This window comes from Dermacentor andersoni, chromosome 7 (assembly GCF_023375885.2).
Source record: "Dermacentor andersoni chromosome 7, qqDerAnde1_hic_scaffold, whole genome shotgun sequence".
In the NCBI taxonomy this organism is placed as follows: domain Eukaryota; kingdom Metazoa; phylum Arthropoda; class Arachnida; order Ixodida; family Ixodidae; genus Dermacentor; species Dermacentor andersoni.
In genome coordinates, this window is record NC_092820.1 from 21,341,145 (window position 1) to 21,362,015 (window position 20,871).

Sequence of the window (20,871 nt, forward strand, 5' to 3'; positions counted from 1 at the left end):
ATATTAGTGTAAAAGGGGGAGCATTTGAGACTTGTGAAATATTCTCGTGTGCGCATTTTTATAAGCCTTTGTCTATGTGTATGTATTACAATGCATAAATTTTTTAAATTATAAGTTCATTTCCTATATTTATGGTTGTTATTCATGAATAAACAGTACATATATACCAATGCGAAATATGTTTTTCTCACGTTACGGTCACCCTTAAAAAAATACGGTATTTTTATTTGAAATAGGTCCCTCTGATGAATTTAAATCTGCAATAAACAAAATCGACCTTGGGTGGTCACATGGCGAAAAAAGTCAATCCTGAAAGGATTAAGGCGAAGCTTAAGCGTCCTGCAAATTTTTTCTCACGCCATCTTGAGTGCTATCTCCCTTCAGACGTTGTTGCTTTTGAGAAATTTTCAAGATGTCCTTGCGTGCTGGGCTTTGCTATAGCCCGACATTTGATTCACTGCCAAATAGAAAATGTCCTTACTGGCCATGTTATTCCTTGTCATGTACAAGAGCTCGAAATCGTATCCAGCTAAATAGATGCTTTCAGATAGCTTGCTGCAAAATGTTTCTGAATGTATTTAGTAACTGGCTACTGGAAAAGTGAATCAAGTGGTTGAAGTTAATCTGAAACCCTTTGACAGCACCTTTAATCGTTGCTGCGTTGCTTTAGGTCATTAAGCCCAAATGCATTAGCCTTCATTCAATGAATAAATCCAAAAGGCAATCACTCAGTTGATGAATCAACAAGTGCAGCTTGTGGTAAGAATCGTATGTTTTGGTAATCCAGGAGACTACCTGTCTGATCTACAAGTGATCATAAGGACAAGCATGCCTTAAATGTCAATGTGAATTGCGACAGGTTGCAGCAAACTTTGCTTCTGTGTTTGAGTGCCCTCAACATATCTTAAGACATGTTTGCAGGATGCTTAGCCTGGCGTGTGAATTTAATTCTTTCTCTTATTTGCAGGGAGTTTGAGGAGGAGCTTAGAACCACATCTGGGGTCAGCCTGCTGGATGTATACCACAGGTAACATTGAGCAGCATTTCAGCTCCATTTCAGCCAGTACTTTGGAACGATTCAGCTGCAATAATAGAGATGTGCTTCTGACTACATTGGTGCAAATTCATTGCAAGTGTTCAACAGAGTGAATTGTGTTAGTGTTGAACACAGGGAAAAAGCTTCGATGATGTGTACATGTGGGATATTTTTTGTTTTTAGGTAAATGTAAAAAAAAAAAAAGAATATTGCTTGACGCCATCAGATTTGTTGGCCTGCTAGCAACACAAAAGTGCTTCATTAGGTAACAGGAGGGGGCAGCGCACAAAGGAGATAACACCAACGCTACACTTGCAATAAATTTTTATTTCGAAAGGTGTAGCTCTACACCAGTGCATCACCATGCGACAGAAAAAAAGCACTTCACGTCACTGCAGAAAACTAACAGACAAAACATGCTTGTACTTTCAGTTCAAGTTACACGTCAATGTTCATGCAAACCTTCAGAAAAAGATACAGGTCTCATTAGATTTGGGGATGTGAAAAGCCTCGATAACCTCCCTAGTTTGCTGAACCTTGTGGCGCAGAAATAGTGTAGTGCCACTGAGTAACAGCAGGTAGCTGCACTAAGTTAGCACATATTGTTAAGAATGTAGCCAGCCATTGCGACGTCGAAGCGTTTTTTTTTCTGCACTAAACAAGCTTGCAGAGTTCTGTGCTAAGCTGGGCTGTAAGCTTTCAAAAAAGCCAGATCAATATGATGGGAAATGCAGTATCCAGCATATGGCTTCACTGGCTGAATGTAGTGTTTCTGAGGTTTATTGTTTGTCTAATGTGTGATCTGATGTACATATGCCAGACTGGTCATTTTGTAAATCCACAATTGTTGGAACACAAGTGGTTTCTTCAGAATATGCATTCACACTTGAGAGGCCATTGTTGAAACTATATCTATTTAACCCTCTATAGTCTTTTATAGAGCCATATCACACATTTAGGTGCCACACAGGAAAAGGGCTCAGGTAAATGAATTCATGTTAAGTGATTTACTTCAGAAAATTTATTTATTCTTGAGGTTCTCACCAGTACTTTGAGCGCTACCAGTATGGCAGCGCTCAAAGCACTCTTTTGGGTGGAGTCGTGATCCTCTAAAGTGCTTTCACCTGAGCACCTATGCTGACCATCTCGAGGTGAAATATATTAATCCAGTGAACTGGCGTGAAATTTGTCTAAACAGTGCAAGTGCAGAAAACACCACTGTCCTGTTGGTGATTCAGTCCGCAAATCGTGCAATAGAGGAAGGAAAAAGAAAGTGCTGCTCATGTCTGGAGACATTACGAAGTGCACTTATTACTTGGAAAGTTCTCAAGAGCTGGCACTGCTAATCCAAATAACCGGTGAATGCGAGCGCACCTGGGCCCCTATTCTTAAACGTTCGGCTTCCGCGAAACTATCGCCTTGGCCACGCCTCTGCCAAAGGCACATGCTGACTGGCGGTTTGAGCAACACCGGAAGATAAACAGTGCCATCTAGTATTTCCGTCCTACGTCATTTTAACGTCATGTTGTCGATGGGTGCTCTCGACGTATATTAAATAAACGAACACGTCTTTTGGCGTTCGGTTGGTGGTGGAGTCTTACATGCATTGTTTCGTGGCGATATTTGTTGATTCATTTAAAACAAAACATTTCACACTTTCTTATTCAATTTATTTTACCTAAAGCGGCGGTAACCAACCGTAGTTAGTGCGCAGAACCGTACTGCGGTCACTATATACACTCGAAAACAACACACCCGAGCCACTCTGCACTCGCACGGTGTGCTCTCTCATGCGATGTGAAGCGTTCGACAGCATGTATTGGTAGTGCACGCTGACATCACAGGTAAGCAGTTGCTTGATTTATTGAATGGGACTATCGCCGAAGGTGAACATTTCAGAATACGGCCCCTGTTTTGCACGCTACCCGTTATCTAATCGGAAGGGATATTTTTGCATGTCAGGGGTGTGGCTACATTTTTTGGAATAATCAATTGCTAGTGCAGTGTTTGTATCTCCTTTGAGAGTTCTATATGCATGCCCCCCTTCTATTCAGCATGAACATATACCATTAGCTCAATTATCAACTTTACTGCCTCATTAGGGATATTGTATTCATTTTTTTTCATACTGAGAGTATAAGAGGTCGAGTGGAGTTTATTCAAGTAATGTATATTTATGTTTCGCCAAGTAATTAGGCTGTAATGTCTCCTGGAAATTAAATTCTGAGCATTTAGTGAGTCGGTTCTGAGCATCTAATAAAACGTCAGCAGTGTATCTTGCTCCAAGGGAAGCTTGGTGTTCATTGAACAAACTGGGAACAATAAAGAGTCTGCAGGTGCCATTCATTAAGTGCAGCCCTTGATTATACGTTACAACTAGTTGCTGACATCTTCGGCAGTGATCAGCTATACTGGTCCGGCTGGAAGGTGCCCAAGTGATAGGCTGAGGAGCAACAGCAGGGCCAGCACATCTTGTTCATCATATTTGAAGATCTTAGTATCACGCACTTTTTGGTTGCGTTCGAATATTATGTAGGTTTAGGTAGGAGCCTAATAGATTGGTCTTTGAGGCTTCCTTACATCAAAAACAAAGGTGATAACTGCACTAGCACTACTTCTGTAGCTATCACACAGAAGGAAATGTATGCAAGTCAGAATACAAGTGGCATGCAGGTATGGTAAAAATGAGCATGTTTTTGCCTGGTCTTCAATAGATTTCAGTTGTAGCTCCGTGCTTATGGTGCCTTACGTCCCTTTGTGTCCTGCTTCCTTGCGCTGGTAACATGAATCACCTGGTGCTGCCACTCGAGTGTAATCTTAATCTCTCGTAATAAATGATAGAAGTCAGAGGAAATGTTGCTAAAGGGACACTAAAGCTGAATGTTGAGCTGGATTTGCAAACTGCAATTCTGAAATGCCAGAAAGGTCGGCCATGTTGTGAACATAGTTTTTGCAAATAAGAAAAAAAAGCCCTTTCTATAATATATGTCAATCTAAGCAACCCATACATCAGACAGTGAATACTTGTTTACACAGTACTGTATGCGAGTTCTCATTCCCTTCAGAGGGGGCTCCATGTTCTTAATAGTATTGTGGGAGCACCAACCGACACAGGGGTCAGTTCTGTGTCACGGAGCACATCTGTGAAAGTGGTGAGAAGTGGTGCATTTGCACGTCCTGTCTGAATCTGGTCTGCTAGGCTATTCCATTCAGCATAGCATAGCCCCTGCTGCTTATGAGCTTTCTATCTTTTGTAACAGCTTATTGTGACCATGGTGTGCACACAAGATCCACGGAATATGGCAGTTAAGTTATGTGGCACTTGTGCAAGAGCATAAGTGTACATGCATTTGTGCTAGCGTTGGAACTGGATGAGTGGGGTTTTAAGCGCAATGCAATTGCCCAGCAGATGATGCTTGAACAGGAGGGTGCTATGTGCGCACGTGCCTACCCTCATTACTTTTGCAGATGCGCTTTGTGACACTACGTCGATCGTAGTGTCTGTCAACGCTCCTGCATAATTAGTACTAAAAATTTGGAGAGCTGTTACTTCTATCATCATCATCATCCACCTGGTTATGCCCACTGCAGGGCAAAGGCCTCTCCCATACTTCTACAACTACCCCGGTTATGTACTAATTGTGGCCATGTTGTCCCTGCAAACTTCTTAATCTCATCCGCCCACCTAACTTTCTGCCACCCCCTGCTATGCTTCCTGTCGCCCCCTACGCTTCCAGTCCGTAACCCTCAATGACCGTTGGTTATCTTCCCTCCTCATTACATGTCCTGCCCGTGCCCATTTCTTTTTCTTGATTTCAACTAAGATGTCATTAACTCGCGTTTGTTCCCTCACCCAATCTGCTCTTTTCTTCATCATTCCTCTTTCCATAGCTCGTTGCGTTGTCCTCAATTTAAGTAGAGCCCTTTTCGTGTTACTTCTAATCCTTTCAAACTTTCCATTAAATCAGACATGTTACTGCATGCTGCGCTTGCTATACCAGCATCTGCCTGCACATTCTCATGGCCTGTTAGGGGAGCATTGTTGGCATGATAGCTCATTGATGCCGGTCTCTGATTGCATGTTACCACTGAAGCCTGGTCGAGCTCCAGCGTCATTTGTTCGTTTATTGAAATTGGATACCGACAAACCCACTGCATTCCGCATGGGAACCATTGTGGAACTCCCCTTTAGATTCACTGTAAAAGATGAAAAATCTAGGACAAGTTTAGATGGGCACTAGTTATTGAGATATCTTGAGATTTGTACAGCATTTGCTCAGGACTGTTTCATAGCTTATTGATGATGAAGCATTACCTTGAACTCTGTATTTACCAAAGATTACAGCTAGCAAGTATGGAGAACTTTCATTGAACGTTTATTTTATGGACAGAACATGAAAACATGTTGAATTCGATGATGTTGTGCTGACATATAGTGCCTATATGACATAGGACATTGTCACGAGCTCTCGCAGCAGAGTTCAGAAAAGGCGTGAATGACTATGGAGAAGACAGAAGGAAGGGAAAGGACTTTTGGCTGGCTGCCTTTGTCCTGTTCCCAGGGAACGCCAACCATCCCGAGTCATCTGCCATGTATCTTTTAAGTAAATGCCTCATATATGATATATAACATAATGGCTAAACCTCTCAAGAAAGAGAAGCTGCGCTTCCTTTTCTCTGCTAATGACCAACCTTATCCATCAAGCGAAAAAAAAAAAAAAATCAGTTCTTATGTCCCCAAAACTGCACAGTCGGTTATGGGGGATGCTGACGTTCAGGGCTCCAGATATCTTTTGGTCAACTGGGTTTCTTTAACATGAACCTAAGTTCATTTGCGCGAGTGTTTTTGCGTTTTGTCGCCTTCAGAATGTGGCTGTGTGCTCTTGCTCTTCACTGTCCTTTTGCGGAGTGCCTTGCAAGCTCCATTGTAAAGCAAATTTACAAGCTAGTAGCAGCTTAGGGCGCCCATTGAATGCTGCCCATACTAGCGCTTTGAGATATACCAGCTTGACCTGTCTCTTTTAATAAGCTTATGATCATGCAGTGATAGAGCCTTGCACAAGTTCATATTTTTCGACGTATGTCATTAATGTCTAATGTTTAGTGTACACTTAGTTTCACCCTGAGTGCACCGTTGTGTTTAATTTGTCATTTGTTTTCCCTTTCCTGTCAGGATCACTGTAGCATTAGTATGGCAATGTACAAAACAGTTAAACCTCGTTATTTCTGAAAATGGGATAATTTGGACTCGTCTCTTGGTCCCGGCAGGCGTATTCATTATTGAATGCAATAACTCGTTAATTCGTTTGTATTTGGCCGCACATCAGTTAATTTGGAGAGTGTGCCTTCGGGGAGTGTCACAAAAAAGCAGACGGCTGTAACGTCCAACCGAAACGAAGCCACAGCGTATGCATTGCCATGGTCATCAGCAAAAATTGTATATGAATTCATCCCTATTTGGGCTTTTAAAGCCTTTATTTTTGCGTTTGACGCCGTGCATAATAATGTGTTGGCTGCATGCCTTCATAAATGCGTAGTCGCCATCCATGATCGTGTTGATAACGACCACGGCAAACATAGTTTCGTTTCGACACAAAGCAAAGCTGTCAAGGATGAAGTGCACTGGCTATGTTGCTTTGGATCGACAATCTGTTGGTGATCAGCTCACTGGCTTAAAAATAATCGGGATGTGCCCACAGCAATGAAAACAATGTTTCAGATGAAGACTCTCGCCGCAGCCACACTGCGAAGGAAGTTGCGAGACCTTTGCCGCTGTGAGCGCTAATCAGATGAGATCATGAAAATTGCAGCTTCTGCATTGCTTTTGTGCAATATAGAAACAGGATTTGCATATTCATTCATTAAATAAGTGTTGAGATAGTAAGTATTTGTTTATTGTTTTCTTGATACCCTCAATAATATAAATTAGGTTAATTCGGACATCTTTTTCGGTTCCATGAAATCTGAATTAGGAATGTTTTACTGTATGCTATTTTCCCCCTACTTTCTTTATTACCTAGTATAGCTGCCAGGAATGTGCACTTTGATATACCTTCTGTTCTATAAGCCTGTGCAAAGCGCAAAAAAATTTATCTGGAGTCTCCCAATACGATGTGCCTCATTATCAAATTGTGGTTTTGGCACGCAAAACGCCAGAATTAAATTTTTTTGGGATTGCAGTCCAGCCCCACGATATAATGAATGCAGATACTATAACAAAGTATAAAACATGACTATGTAGATCTAAAGCTTTTGCTGGTGTTACTCATGTTTTGCTGAGATTCGCCAGATGTGATGTGACTTAATAACAAGGTTTACTTGTGCTTCAATGTAAATAGTAAATAAGTACTCCTTGTCGTGCTTGTTCGCCAGGTATGTGCTGTGGGTGGAGCAGCACCATGTGACGGGTGGACATGGTGTCAACCTGCGGCAGCTGCTTGAGCAGGCCATTGTGCAGTTCAAGACAAACACCGAGCTCTTCAACGACAAACGCTACGTTGACATTTGGATACGCTATGTGGGTGCTCCTTTGGGATCATTTTGTAACCGCTTCTTTATCAGCTCTTTTATTTACAGTTGGATTCTTTTGCTTTGTTTTCATGAGAGGCAGTGTTTAACTGGTATTGTTTGCATTTAATAGTATTAGCATACTCTGCAGTTGGTTTGATTTTATTATGGAAGATAGGAAGGGGGACACATTAACATGTATGATAAGTGGCTGAGTTTATCCCTTGCTGCTTTTGCCGTCAGGTTTCATTTGTACTTCTTTTTTGTGATGGCAAATGTGGCCTTCAGATGAAGCCAACTGCATTGGATTGTGCTCATACTTGAGTTGAATGTTGCTTGTTATTTCTCTTTGGTGGTTGGAACTGAGATCACACACAGACCATGTTGATGACCCTAGGGGTAATGTTTGGGTTCACAGGCTATAAGTTTCAATCATCGCAAGTGCTGTCCATGCACCTTGTTAGAACAAAGACAGCCCATATGCAGGCACAAATTTTCTGAATGCCAACTAGGCGAGCCAAATTGGTCAGCATGTACTTTGGCTTTATACTGTTTGGGCAAGGTTTAGCTAGAAAAAAAAATTTTGCTTCTTAAGTCGACCATCATCAGCTGAAGTCACAGCTACTAGATCACCATTCACAGCTTCAAGGAGAAGCATCAAACTCTGCACTGATGCAGGTGACTGGTATGCAATTGCCATACTGCAAGAACAAGTGATGAAATGTGGATCCGCTCAATTGCATGGAGTCAAGCGAGTGCTATATAGCCAGTGTGGAAACTTTGCGCACACTAAACGAAGACAAGAAAAGGACACAACAACCAGCGTAGTACTGACAGGTGAACTTTGTTCCTAGAACATCTCGTATATACACGCTCAAGAACCATCTCATGATCACTGTGCATGAGCAACAGAGCATCCATTCCACATAACATTCAGAAAGGCAGCATAATTGACACACTATCTTCTATTGTTGAGCAAGTTAATTTCGCTGTCATTCAAAGCGATAGACGGATGGCTAACACATGCTCCTTGCAGTCTTGATATGTGCCAAGCTTCTACAATTTCCCTCATTGCCCGATTAGGATTAACATACAAAAGAGCAGTTTGGTAAAAAAATGACTTACATGAGCTCAATGAGCATTGAGCGCAGTGCATTGCTAAATGTGAGTAGGGCCTTCCACTCAAGCTGGCCAGGCATTCCCTTAAGGGGGGACGTGGGCCTCAATATAGCAAAAAAATAGTAAAAAAATTTTGGAAACCCGATTTCTAAGTCTTTATAGTCCAAAGTATGCTCTGGCAAAATATTATGGCTGAATTCCGTGAGCAAATGCTAAAAAACAATAATTTTAAAGCGTGGGAAGACTAAAATTAACGCCTGAATTCGGAAATTTGGCCTGACTTCAAGCCACTGTAGCTCCGCACGACGACAACCGATCGGCGCCATCTTGGTCTTGTTACAAAGCTGCTTCCTAGCGTTTGAATTTGGCGCGCTTCAAGCCAATCTACAGCTTGTAGAGCCGCTGCAGTCGGCACCTTTTGAAAGTGATGAGGAGGACGCCGATTGGGTATAGTGCGCGCGACGTCACTGCGCAGAGAGATGAAATTCTTATTGGAGGGGATGAAAATGTGGGGTGAAGTGCAGCGAAGTAATATCGCGCGGAGAAGTGCAGCCCTCCGATTGACGCGCCTCCTCTCCTGGCCTCCCCGGCACAGCCAGGCCTTGTAATTTGAAGCGTCTGCTACTGCTCGCTTTGCCATCCTAGATGCGTGTTTCCCTTTGTTGTCGCGAGCTTTTTTTCGTTGCCGTGAGTTTACCCGCGTTGCAGAATTTGTTTTGTTTCACGCGCTTTGATGGCCCGCGATGCCTGTTTAAAGTAAGCTTGCAGAAAGCGTGCAGCAAAAAAAAATGCATTTGGACGAAGAACATCGCGTCGGTGAAAATTAAAACTTTGATGGTGCCGCCGGCTGTTTCTTCTGTGGTCAGTACGGCTGGGCCATGTTCAACATCGTTGACTTCGGTGCCATCACAAGCTCGTTTGCCGCCGCTTGATGCTGCTGGAGCAAGCTCGTGCACTGAGCGCATTAACAATGACGTGCCTGGGCCAAGTTTGCGCACAGAGCGCATGGACACTGTGCTTTACACTGAGGAGGAGTGTGCAGAGCGCGAAGAACATGAAAAAAATGTGAAATCTTCCTTGGCAGAGATTCCGGCGACTTCGCGAAAGTTCAACCTGCTAGACGTCATGGCGAGTGACGACAACGATCGTGGCATGGAATTAGTCATCGTCGACACGAAAGTGATGCAAAAATTTTTTGCTACTGGTATGTGTACCAAGTTCGGGACGGTCAGTCTATAGTTCTCTAAGTGCAGCAAAAGCCAGTACGACCTGGCAGTAAAGCTGGCGCTCGTGTGCTCTGGTTGTGACTTCGCCAAGCCCCATTTTTCGTTACCGCGAGTCGATGGCCCATCCGCGATCACGCCCTTTGAGATAAATGTAAGGGCCGTGAAAGGTATCCAGAGCATCGGAAAGGGAGTGACTGCGCTTGCGGACTTCTGTGCCACCCTGAACCTCTCCCACCGTGACCTTCATCATAAAACCTTCAGGGGACATATGGACACCATGGTAGTAGCTTGCCAAGTAGCTGTTGGCCGCGGCGGCCGCATTTCGATGGGGGCGAAATGCGAAAACACCCGTGTACTTAGATTTAGGTGCACGTTAAAGAACCCCAGGTGGTCCAAATTTCCGGAGTCCTCCACTACGGCGTGCCTCATAATCAGAAAGTGGTTTTGGCACGTAAAACCCCATAATTAAATTATTAAATTGCCAAGTAGCTGCTACAGCCACAGAAATGGCAAGTGTAGAGGTGGTCAAGACCCTCTACAAGGACTTCTTCAGTCCGGTTGGGAATGTTGACATCATTTTTGACGGCATGTGGAAGACTCGTGGACACAAATCAAACATTGCTGTTGGGTGCATCATTCAACTGTACATGGGCCTGGTGTTAGACCACGTTGTGTTGTCTAGGTACTGCTGCGACTGCCCGGGGGCACCTGACCCAAGTGATGATGGCTGTAGTGACTGGGCAGTCAACCACAAGTGCCTAAAAAATATAGACTGCAATGCCGGACGTATGGAGGTTGAGGCTGCCCTGATTCTGTTCAGGCGCTCTCTAGAAAAGAATAGACTGCGCTATACAACCACCCTTTCAGATGGCGAAAGCTGCACATCCCATGCTTCGAAAGAAAAGGGTGTCTATGGATGTATTGACATAGAGAAAAAGGACTGCGTCGACCATGTTCACAAGAGGATGGGGACTGCTCTTTGCACCTTGCAGGAGAAAAAGAACACGCGAGGGGAGTCTCTTGGGGTGGAAAGGGAAGGCTCACCCAAGACAAGGTCAAGAAAATCGCAGCGTATTATGGATACGCTCTGAGAAGCCACAAGCATGACCTCCCAGCCATGCAGTAGGCAGTGAATACCGCACCGTTCCATATGACATCCACAGATGATGCCCCAGACCACAGTCACTGTCCAGAAGGTTCCAGTTCATGATGCTTTTATAACCGTGCACATGCCAGCCATGAAAAACCACCATCCCACAAAAGTTCACTGCCAGTCTCTGTCTGTACTTCTCTGGAGCCAGTCCTTGCAAGGCTCGGTGACCGTGCCTTCTTGCACCGTTGTGCTGATGAGATGACCCAAAATGTGATAGATACCCTACACTCTGTTATCTGGAGTCAAAGCTCCAAAAACACCCACGAGCCTCTGCTCGCTGTGGAAAGGGCTGTTGCAGGAGCAGTCTCGCGTTTCAACCAGGGAATGGTAGAAACCAGCCGAGCGATTGCAGGGCAGCTTGGCTACAGCCCTGGGAGCTGCCTCATCCAAAGGAGGCTGTGCAAGGCCAACAAAGGGCACACAGGGCGAAAAGCTCAAGAAGAGGATGGCCAAGAGACAAGCCCAATGTGAGCTAGGACTACTATCCAGGACTGCTGTAAAGTGGCTGAACACCGTGAAGTGACTCACTTTTATTTTTTGTCACATGCCTTTGCGGTACGAATGTTTTGGTCATGTCTGACTGAACCAATTTTAATCAATCTAGTTTTATTTTGTTCAGCAGAAATAGAGCTTCATTCTGAAGCGTTTGTTTTTCTTACAGGCTTAACAGATAAAATTACAAATGTTCTCAAGACTTTGAACGCAATTTTCTCAGCTTTGTTATTTTTTTGAAGTGCCTCTGCCTTACGGAAGTTTTGAGGAAGTTTCCATGAACAGATTTAAACAAACTTGGTATCATTCTTTTCAGTAACAACTGAACTGCAGGCTAAAGCTTTTATTTTTTTCATAACCTTGATGCAATTGTAATTATTTGATAAGTAAGCTAATTAATCAAAGCTAATTCTTACCTTCCAAGTTTGAAAATTATTTCTGATCAATGAAACAGCTGTATTGACATTTAATTAGCTTTAGCCTACGGGGTGGGCCTTCAAGAAAAACCACATAGTTCTGAAAAGTACCTTTTTGAATTTTAAGTTGCCATAATGGAACCGTAAAAAATTACCTAATTACAATGTGGGATTTTGTCATAACTTCTTCTCTAAATGAGATATTTTAAATCTGTTAGCAGATTTAAGATATCCATTCAATGATGCACACACATGCCGATTTTCATCGAGATAGGATAACAAATAAACTTTTTTTAGGACCCTCATTCCCCCTTAACCTTACACTTAATGCACTGGACAGTCTGACCGAGATAGTACTGCCCATGTGTGAAAGAAATTTTGTACATTACATTTCCTTTACATTCTAAAAACTGGCACACATGACGCATCTAGCACTTATTACTAAGACTGTTAACCTGTTAATACAGTCGAACCATGTTCGAACTTCCAGTTTATTCGAACTGACGCAGCAGACCTGTCAAAGTTATGCGTATTCCAATGGGCAAGAACGCCTGGTAATTCGAATGTGGAAGCATTTGCGTCGGTTAATTCGAACATACCGCGCTCCGGCATTGCTCTCAGCAGTGTGCCAAATCACGTAGCGGCACCCCTGACTAGTATTGCTCTGACCCCACCATAGAGGAAAGGCTTAGGAGAAGCCCCTCAACGGCACGGGCGGGGAAACCTGAGGCGGAAATATTACCCTCTCTCGAATGGCAAGGTTGCCTTTTCTGCGTTTTGCCATAATGTCCCAGACACACTAGTGGCAAAACGTGGACTGCATGAGGGAATGGTCTTGGGCCAATATCTTGTGACTCGCCGCAGTGGCAAGCGAGCCAGGAGCGGCGGAGACCAATAAGAGTGGCCGCTGCAGTGACATACGCGTGGGAAACAAGTATCATACAGACCTGCCCGACCGCTGTATTCGTACTCGTGTCTGGTTCAGCCAGACCACTTGTTTCGCACTATCGTCTGCTCACGTGAACTCTGACTCGTACTTGTATTGGTTGACTTGGTTAGTCTCGTTCGCGCTTGTTTTTCTACAGTCGCGCATTTAACCCGAGACATCCTGACAAAAAGGTTGGAGACAGTGCGCCATATCCGATTCTGTATGACAAGACAGACCTTGAATACAAGGATGCGAAGGTGACACCCAGTACCTCATTCTCCTTGTCTTTTGAACGTGGTGACACCATAACAGAAGGGAGCACACCAACATGATTACGATCAGCGGTGACGACTTCGTCGTCTTGATAAGACATGACTCTAGTTAAGAATAGAGGACGAAGAAGGTAAACACAGCGCCAATCTGTCAGCAGACGAACGAAAAAATACCCAAGCCTGCAGAGGGAAGCAGCAGCGGAGGCCCAGTCCTGGCCTGGTCATTTCTGCTACTTCAGTGGCAGTAGGTGGCAGAGGTAAGTAGCGCCATCAAGCAAGCTTGCAGGAACGCCGATATGCTTCCCTCTCAACTTCCTTGCAACTCCCTCATCTTCGACAGTCTCTGCGTGTGCACGCCTCCATGCCGGCGGCGTCAGCTTAGCCCGCTCCTTGAAGTTTTCCTTTCTGCCGTTATTGGGAAGCGAGCATTTGCCGGTGTGGGTAGTTTTGTGATCTTCGCTCGCTGTGCGCTTGCGTGCCATGATATTTCACGACTCTCACAGTTCGTGCATCCTGCTATAGTGCAGGAATACTTCAAAAAGAAGTCATTGTTTTAATTCAAAATTCTTTTCATTTGAACACATTTTCGGGTCCCTTCCAGTTCAAATGATTGAGATTTGACTGTATATGGGACGTTTTAGAAATAAAGTTCGATTGTAAGTTCTGTGCAGGTCTTTGTGGCCTTTTTTTGTTGTCCTTGTTTAGTGTGCGTAAAATTTTCCACAGTGAAGTCAAACCAACTACGCCGCCTTTCATTCTTATTGCTATATAGCCAGATTTGCCACTGTGAAGGCCCGTCAATGTGCCTGAGTTTTTGTATCTCGTGTTTATGCTGTTCAGGTAAAAATTCTCATGAAGATTATGGAAGGCAATGTGCGTGAGTCGTGAAACGTGCAGTGCGCACTGATCTCTGAGATCAACACCGTAGCCTAAAAGAAATAGAAGCATCATTTCATTTCTGCAAATTTTTAGAGCGATTGACCCACGTTAACTTTTCGCTTCTGCTTTGATGTAAAGAATTGTGTGCCAGGAGGGTGGAAGTGATACAAGGTGTGCTCTGTTACCCAGAAAACGATTGCCACCTTAGGTTCAAGTCCAGACGGCTGTGCCTGCCAAACGAATTGTAGCCTTTCTATGAAGGCGTGATATGCTCTGTGCAGGCTGAGCAGTCGCCAGAGCCCCTGGCCGTGCTCAAGGCAATGTTTGAGACTGACATCGGGGTGCGGCAGGCCCACTTCTATGCCACTTGGGCGCAGCAACTGGAAGCATCTGGAGACACCCGCGGTGCATCGCGCGTCCTCCAGGGAGGCATCGATCGACGTGCTGAGCCCACCAACTTGCTTGAGGGGGCACTGAGGTTTGTCTGCACTTTTGAAACTCTCTCGGTACATTCCTGGTGTCACAGGGTGCTTTGCTTGCAGAGTGCTGTTCTTCAGGATATCACTGGCTGCTGTTTCACGCAGAGAGTACTCTAGTGAATCCTAGGTTATATATGTACCCTGCCAGAATTGCTGTTCATACAGCACAGGAGTGATAAGCAGTACAGTGAAACCACATAAACATATTAGCAGCTGAACGCAGTTGTGACGAATCTCTGACCCAGTCACCAAAGAACCTATTGTATTGGCTAACTGCTTAAAGGGCGAGAAACCAGCTCCACAATTTTCTTGCATGTTTGAAATAAATGCGTGCATCACCTACAGTACAGCCGCTTTCTGATAATTTGGCCCTAACAGGACCAATGAAATTAGTTGAATTAATTGGCAAGTAAAATGAAACAAGATGCAAAAAAAAAAAAAGTCAGAACGCACTACTGGTTAATTTGGCAGTACAGTCGCCGACCGTTTATTCAGGCTTCACGGGGACTGCGGAAATGTCCGAATAAACAGGTGTCCGAAAAAGCAGATTAAGAAAAAAAAAGAAAAAAAAAGAAATCCTTTATTTTCACTTATTCGGGCTCGGCAGTAAGCTTGAAAAAATCGTGAATGCGCCGTTGCACGCTGTTCGGTTTATGCGCAATCAGATAAGCCTGAATCTCGGAGAGGGTCGTATGGCCACTATAGGTGGCTGAGAGCACAGTCACTGCTTGTTCATGCTCCGCATGCGACGGCAGTGTAGCACATGGTGCGTCATCTTCCGACTCGGAGTCATCGTCCGGCCGTGCAGCAGAAACCTGACAAATGATCTTGCCGTCATCGAGTTCTGCACATGTCAGTACAGCAGTGTCAGCACCTGTGAAACTGTCAAATGAGACGGTGTCCGGAATCGCAATGCAAGCGCTGCGCGGTTTTCCGCAGAACATTTTCGGCGTCAGTAGGGAGCACATCAGAAGGCGACAAATCCTAGGCCTCCCGGCACCCGCTTTCCGGCATGCTGCAGCGCAGTCTGTGTGGGCACTGTCGGTGCCATTAGACACTTGACGCGATGTTTTCGTATGCCGCGTTGGATCACCGCAACCTCGACACAGCTCACAAAGCAAACACCACCACGCCGACACCAATCGCACAAACGAAAAACGTAGCCTACTCGCAGCCATAGTTTCCTACAAAAATAACTAGAGGGAACTTTGGTGCTTCAGTCGTTGTCCTACCATGAGAATGATGGGAAGTACGTGGATTTGTCTGATCTTCGTGCTTGTGGATCTAGACGTTCTTGTGGCTTTGTATATTACGCTATATAAATCTTATTGTCGTATATTTCAGCGCAATCTATATTCTTTGAAGTGCAGAAGACGACATGAATGCGTACAACTGCTATGAATTGCAGCGATTGAGCTTGTCCAGGCGGCCAAATCGAAACGCGCCAAGCGTCTCAAGGCACTGGCATGCCTGCAATAAATTCATAAGGGCGTTTCATTCGCTTGTCGATACATGCGTCCGTGGCTTAATGGTTTCAATATCAGGCTTCCGTGCAAGAGTCCCTGTGTTCAAATCCTGGCGTCGGGCAATTTTAATGATGTTTATTCAATTATTTATTATGCAATACACTGTTGAAAATGACGAGTTTACAAAGTCACCAAGCCGTTTGAAGCCAAAATGACGAACTTTAGGCAAATCCATGTACTTCCCATAATTCCCATGCTGGGACAACCGCTCCCATTGCAGCTCCCGTAGACACTAGCGCCAGAGTTCCCTCTAGTAATTTTTGTAGGAAACTCTATGCTTGCAGCGTCGTGCACGAAGAAACAAGCAAATTGGTTGCTGGATTGTCTTGACATGGCTTACTAAGCTGAGACTGGAACTGCTGTAGCAACTCTATCGAACCAGGCAGAAACGATGATGATGAGCGGGGATTTCCAGTAGCGCCACTTCGTGGAGCAGCAAGGAGGCTCCGTTCAAAACAAAAATGGCGCTCAGCTAGTCGAACCACGCACCGGTCAGAGTCGATGCATGGTGCTCTCGATCGAGTTGGCTCAAGGAGTGTCCGAAAAATCAGATGAGAGGTTGCAAGGTGTCCGAACTTTCGGCAGTTATACATTATGGTCTATAGGGAGAATGGTGGTGCCGCGAAGCAGACCGAATAATCGAGCATGTCCAAATTTTTGGAGTCCGGAAAATCGGTCGGCGACTGTATTTGCCTGTTTTTAACACATCCCAAATCAATCTCGTGCCCACTTTCTGTATCTCCGAAGCAGAAAACTAATGTAGGAATCGCAAAGCTCCTAAACAAACTAGAAATTTAATGTGCACCCAATTTTTTAGAAACAAAAATGTGATATGGTCAAATATGGGTTGCACAATGGCGGCTAGGTTTTAAAAGTCAGCTTCGTTGCATGGTATTTAAAATCTGCTTTGCCGCAATACGGCCCCGTTATGCGGCAAAGCATACGAATGCCTCAAATGAAGTTTTGGTTTTTGAACTTGAACCGAACTTTGAACTTTATTTCGTATCTATACAACGTACAGATGACAGGGGCATGGACAAAAAACTATAAAATCAGCTTGACTAGGCCTGTGTCCCTTGGTTTCTTAGGCAACACGTAGCAATGCGTGCATAAATACAAGATGAGCACATGTATTAGAAAAACAATATAAATATAAACAATGTGTGGATAAATGGGGCTATTTATACAAAGTTACTTTCGCACAGCCACGAAAAATTGACATGAATGTGGAAATGGTAATTGTCATACAAGTTCTGATTGCACCATGCAGGCAATTTCTGAAGCAATTTTCCTGAAAAGAAATATGACGCGCATTTAATTGGGTAAATACAGTACAGTGAAACCTCGTTAAACCGTAGTTGGCCGGAGCTCAGAAAAAGTACGTACTAAACGGTAGTACTGTTTAACCGAAAAAGCATGAGATCGCCCACTTACCTGTCGAAAATGGAACTCAGAGAGACTGCGATGAAAGGGGAAAAAAACGTGCGGTATTTATTCACTTCGCGCGACAAAAGTGTTATTTTCGTTTGATGCTGCGATGGCCTAGCACGACGACAGCGGCCTCAAACTTACTGAAGCTGCGTGCCAGCTTTTCAGCCAGCCCCCTCTTCTCGGCAAACACTCGCATGGCAGATTCCTCGTTGGCGTTACGTATTCTCCGTGCATGCGCGCAGTAGTGCTGCAGAAGTCCCGGGGGCGCATTTTCATCGCTGGGTGCCGGAGTTTGGAATACTTTTCGTTTGGAATAGTTACGTTATCGCGCCCCTGTTCTCATCGCGACGATTGCATTCATTAGGCTGACGTAACGCGTATAGCTTCTGCCACTGTCGGGCCTGAATCGCCCGTGCTGTCGCTTTCTGTGTTGTCGTCATCATTGTTGTTAGGCGACACTTCGGCAACAACAGAGGCAACGATGGCGAAAAGTCGAACCTCGTAGCTGACATGTCTTCGCGGTCGCAGCAGCGCTGCCGAGCAACTTCTTCGCATTCCAAATACCATACACCGTAGTCAACAGCAGATCCTTGTCCCGTGCCAGCGCCGACTTCTTCGTGACACGTTCGATAGCACAGACAATGTCTAATTTTTCTTCTATGCTGAACACCCGGCGTCTTTTTTATCCGAGCTTGGGAATGACGTGAGTCCTCGCTTTCACGGTGCCATAACGCTCTCTGGCACGGCGTCGATATGATGCTGATGTTGATGCTGTCTCTAAGGCCATCAAGTATGGCCTTAGAGACCCTAGACATCAGGTGTGGCCTCAGAGATTACACATTGAACAGTGATATCAGAGGCCTTGCCTTGGTTGCAGCACTGTGCTTCAGAGATTTGACTACAAAGGCCAATCTTGGAACGACAGCAAGCTGAGCTAGTTGGTAAGGATTCATAATCCAAAAAGGGGGGTAAGGCGTGCAGACACGGGCACAAAAGAAGAGAAGTGGACGACACGAACGCCGTGGGGCAACACGATTACGAATAAACCTCAACATAGTTCTGATGCGGAAGATACGTATCGCAATTAAGGAAGCTAAAGAAGCAGGATTGTGCAGATAAGTAGAACAAGGAAACGGGCTCAGAGTACTAGAAATGAAGCTTAGAACTGAAAGCTGAGCTACCTTATTTACTCGCATAATGATCGCACTCATGTAATGATCGCACCCTGCACTTGTCGCAGTGATATGTCGTGTGCCAAGTCTAGCTAATGATGATCGCGCTTACCATCTGTTGAACGCTACGCGAACGACTATTGAAAACATACCAAGCGGTCTGCATGCACCAAACATTCTAAGATGCCCTATTTTATTCCTTTCATCACTTTCCGCACTTCCATGAAAAAAAAGCTACAACCAAACTTGCCTCAGCTTTATTATTTGTAGGCTTCATAATGGTTTTGGTCAACAACATCAACATAAAAGGTGTCTTTCGATTCGTCTCGTCTGCACTCGTCGGCACGCAACAAATTGCGAGCGGCAACGATAGTGGCCACGTTTACACTGATACGTTAGAAGTGCACCCTATTCATACGCTGACTCTTGTAATGCAGCTAAAATATTCGCCCACCCTTAGCAGAAACGTGCCGTATTAAGATAGCAGTGAAGACAAATGCCGCAGTTTCCGCAGCATGCCTGCCATGTGTTTCTATGTCATTAGCAGCTAAGCGCGCCCATCTCTGTTTCTGTCCCCTCAAAGTGGACATGGCTACGTTATTGTCGCAAACTTGCCGATATTAATGATATTATTCATTACTGAAACGGAAGAAACTGTTTCAATGCACTTAATGTACTCACGAGAAGAATAATAATCGCGTTCGGCACGTTCAGCTTGCTCCAATGGCCACAATTTTTGTTTTGGTGTCCCGCACTGACAGCGGCAGCCACCTGCTTGTCACCCCGCAGCAAATGCGGGATGAAAAAAGAAAATGTTTCTTTTAGTGGGAAATTTAATCCGCGTGATGATTGCACCCCTGAATTTGCATACATTTTTTGACAGAAAAAGTGCGATCATTACGCGAGTTAATAAGGTAGTTGGTAAGGATTCATAATGCAAAAATGTCGTGGTTTATTCGTAATCAGGTTGCCCCACGGTGTTCGTGTTGCCCACTTCTCTTGTGTCCCTGTCTGCAAGCCTTACCGCCTTCCTTTCCAATCTTGGAGGCTTTGCCTGAATTATAGGTCGCATCAACATCGCGATTATCATATCCTATTCCGGCAACCCTGCACATGGCCTGCTCTTGCTGTTCTGTTTGTTGTATTTGCCTTCCGGACAGCGTTCCACCATTCTGTGCTTGTTTGTTTGTTTAGTATGCATTCCCGACAGTGCTCTGCTGGCTCTAATGCCCCAACCACTGGCACGCGCCGGAAAGCTTCGGCGCGCGCCGAAGAGTCAAATGCGTCAAAGCGTTGGTCGGGAACACGGCGAAGCGGAACGTCGCGCAGCGATTATGTCTACTGCCGATGCTAGAAGTTTGCCGACGCGCGGCGAAGCCGCGCCGGCATGCACCAATGAGAGGCTGCGACTTGTCGCAGGCGTCAACCAATCGGAGGCTGCGGAGCCTCCGGCTGCTAGGCCTATGATGGCCGCCCGTACGAAGGCGCCGGCACCAACGATCGTCCGAGTTCCTTGGACGTACGACGCGCGCGACAGTGTTCCTGAAAGACAGTGTTGTAATAGTATGCGGACGACGACACGACCGACGACCGTGGGTTGTGGCAGTGCGACGTGGATCCGAAGCGACTTCGAACGACTCCGACTAATCCAACCTGCCCACTGGGTTCCGCCGGGCTCAGTGTGATCGTCTCCTAAAACAGCCAACCGAAGCACGATTACCGCAACGTCTGTGCTTGTTGTATGTGTATTTTGTTGTGCTGAAAACGAATGGAAACATGTTAATGAGTTCCGAAGTCTGGATATTCAGCACTCGCCTATCGCCGATGTTGTTTACGTTACGCGTAGGCCTAGCGGGTCCATCGAGTTCATAACTGCCGAGTAAACGAGGCCAGCTAAGAAACTCTGTCGAAGGAAGTGAATTTTCAGGTCCGTTTGGTGCTGCAGTGATTTAAAATATGGCACTCCTGACTTCATGTGAAGTGTGATGGGGTGAATGAACAGTGTGGAAGTTGGGTTGGTCAACCGCGGCGTGTTTCGTGTGATGTCGGTTGACTCAAGTTACACGGGCAAGCTCTGCGCTGTTTTCAGTGGTAAAGATAACTTCCGAAAGCGAAATACACTAGTAGTCGAACTATTGGAAGTACTTACATAATCGGCCGTGCCGCCTGTTTCAGCTGACACTGCGCTCTTCTATTCGGCATGTGAATCCAGTTCAGTACAAGTTCACTGTACTC

The 20,871-nt window shown here is 45.1% G+C and overlaps 1 protein-coding gene across 1 annotated transcript in view; it reads left to right on the forward strand.

Annotated features, from left to right (window-relative positions):
- Positions 1 to 20,871, forward strand: part of LOC126535659 (uncharacterized) — a 316,705-nt gene that overhangs the window by 14,915 nt on the left and 280,919 nt on the right. Inside the window, exons 2-4 of the mRNA XM_050182461.3 lie at positions 968 to 1,027; positions 7,409 to 7,553; positions 14,310 to 14,506. Of these exons, the coding sequence (XP_050038418.2) occupies positions 968 to 1,027; positions 7,409 to 7,553; positions 14,310 to 14,506 (402 nt within the window). The remainder of the gene's footprint in view (positions 1 to 967; positions 1,028 to 7,408; positions 7,554 to 14,309; positions 14,507 to 20,871) is intronic.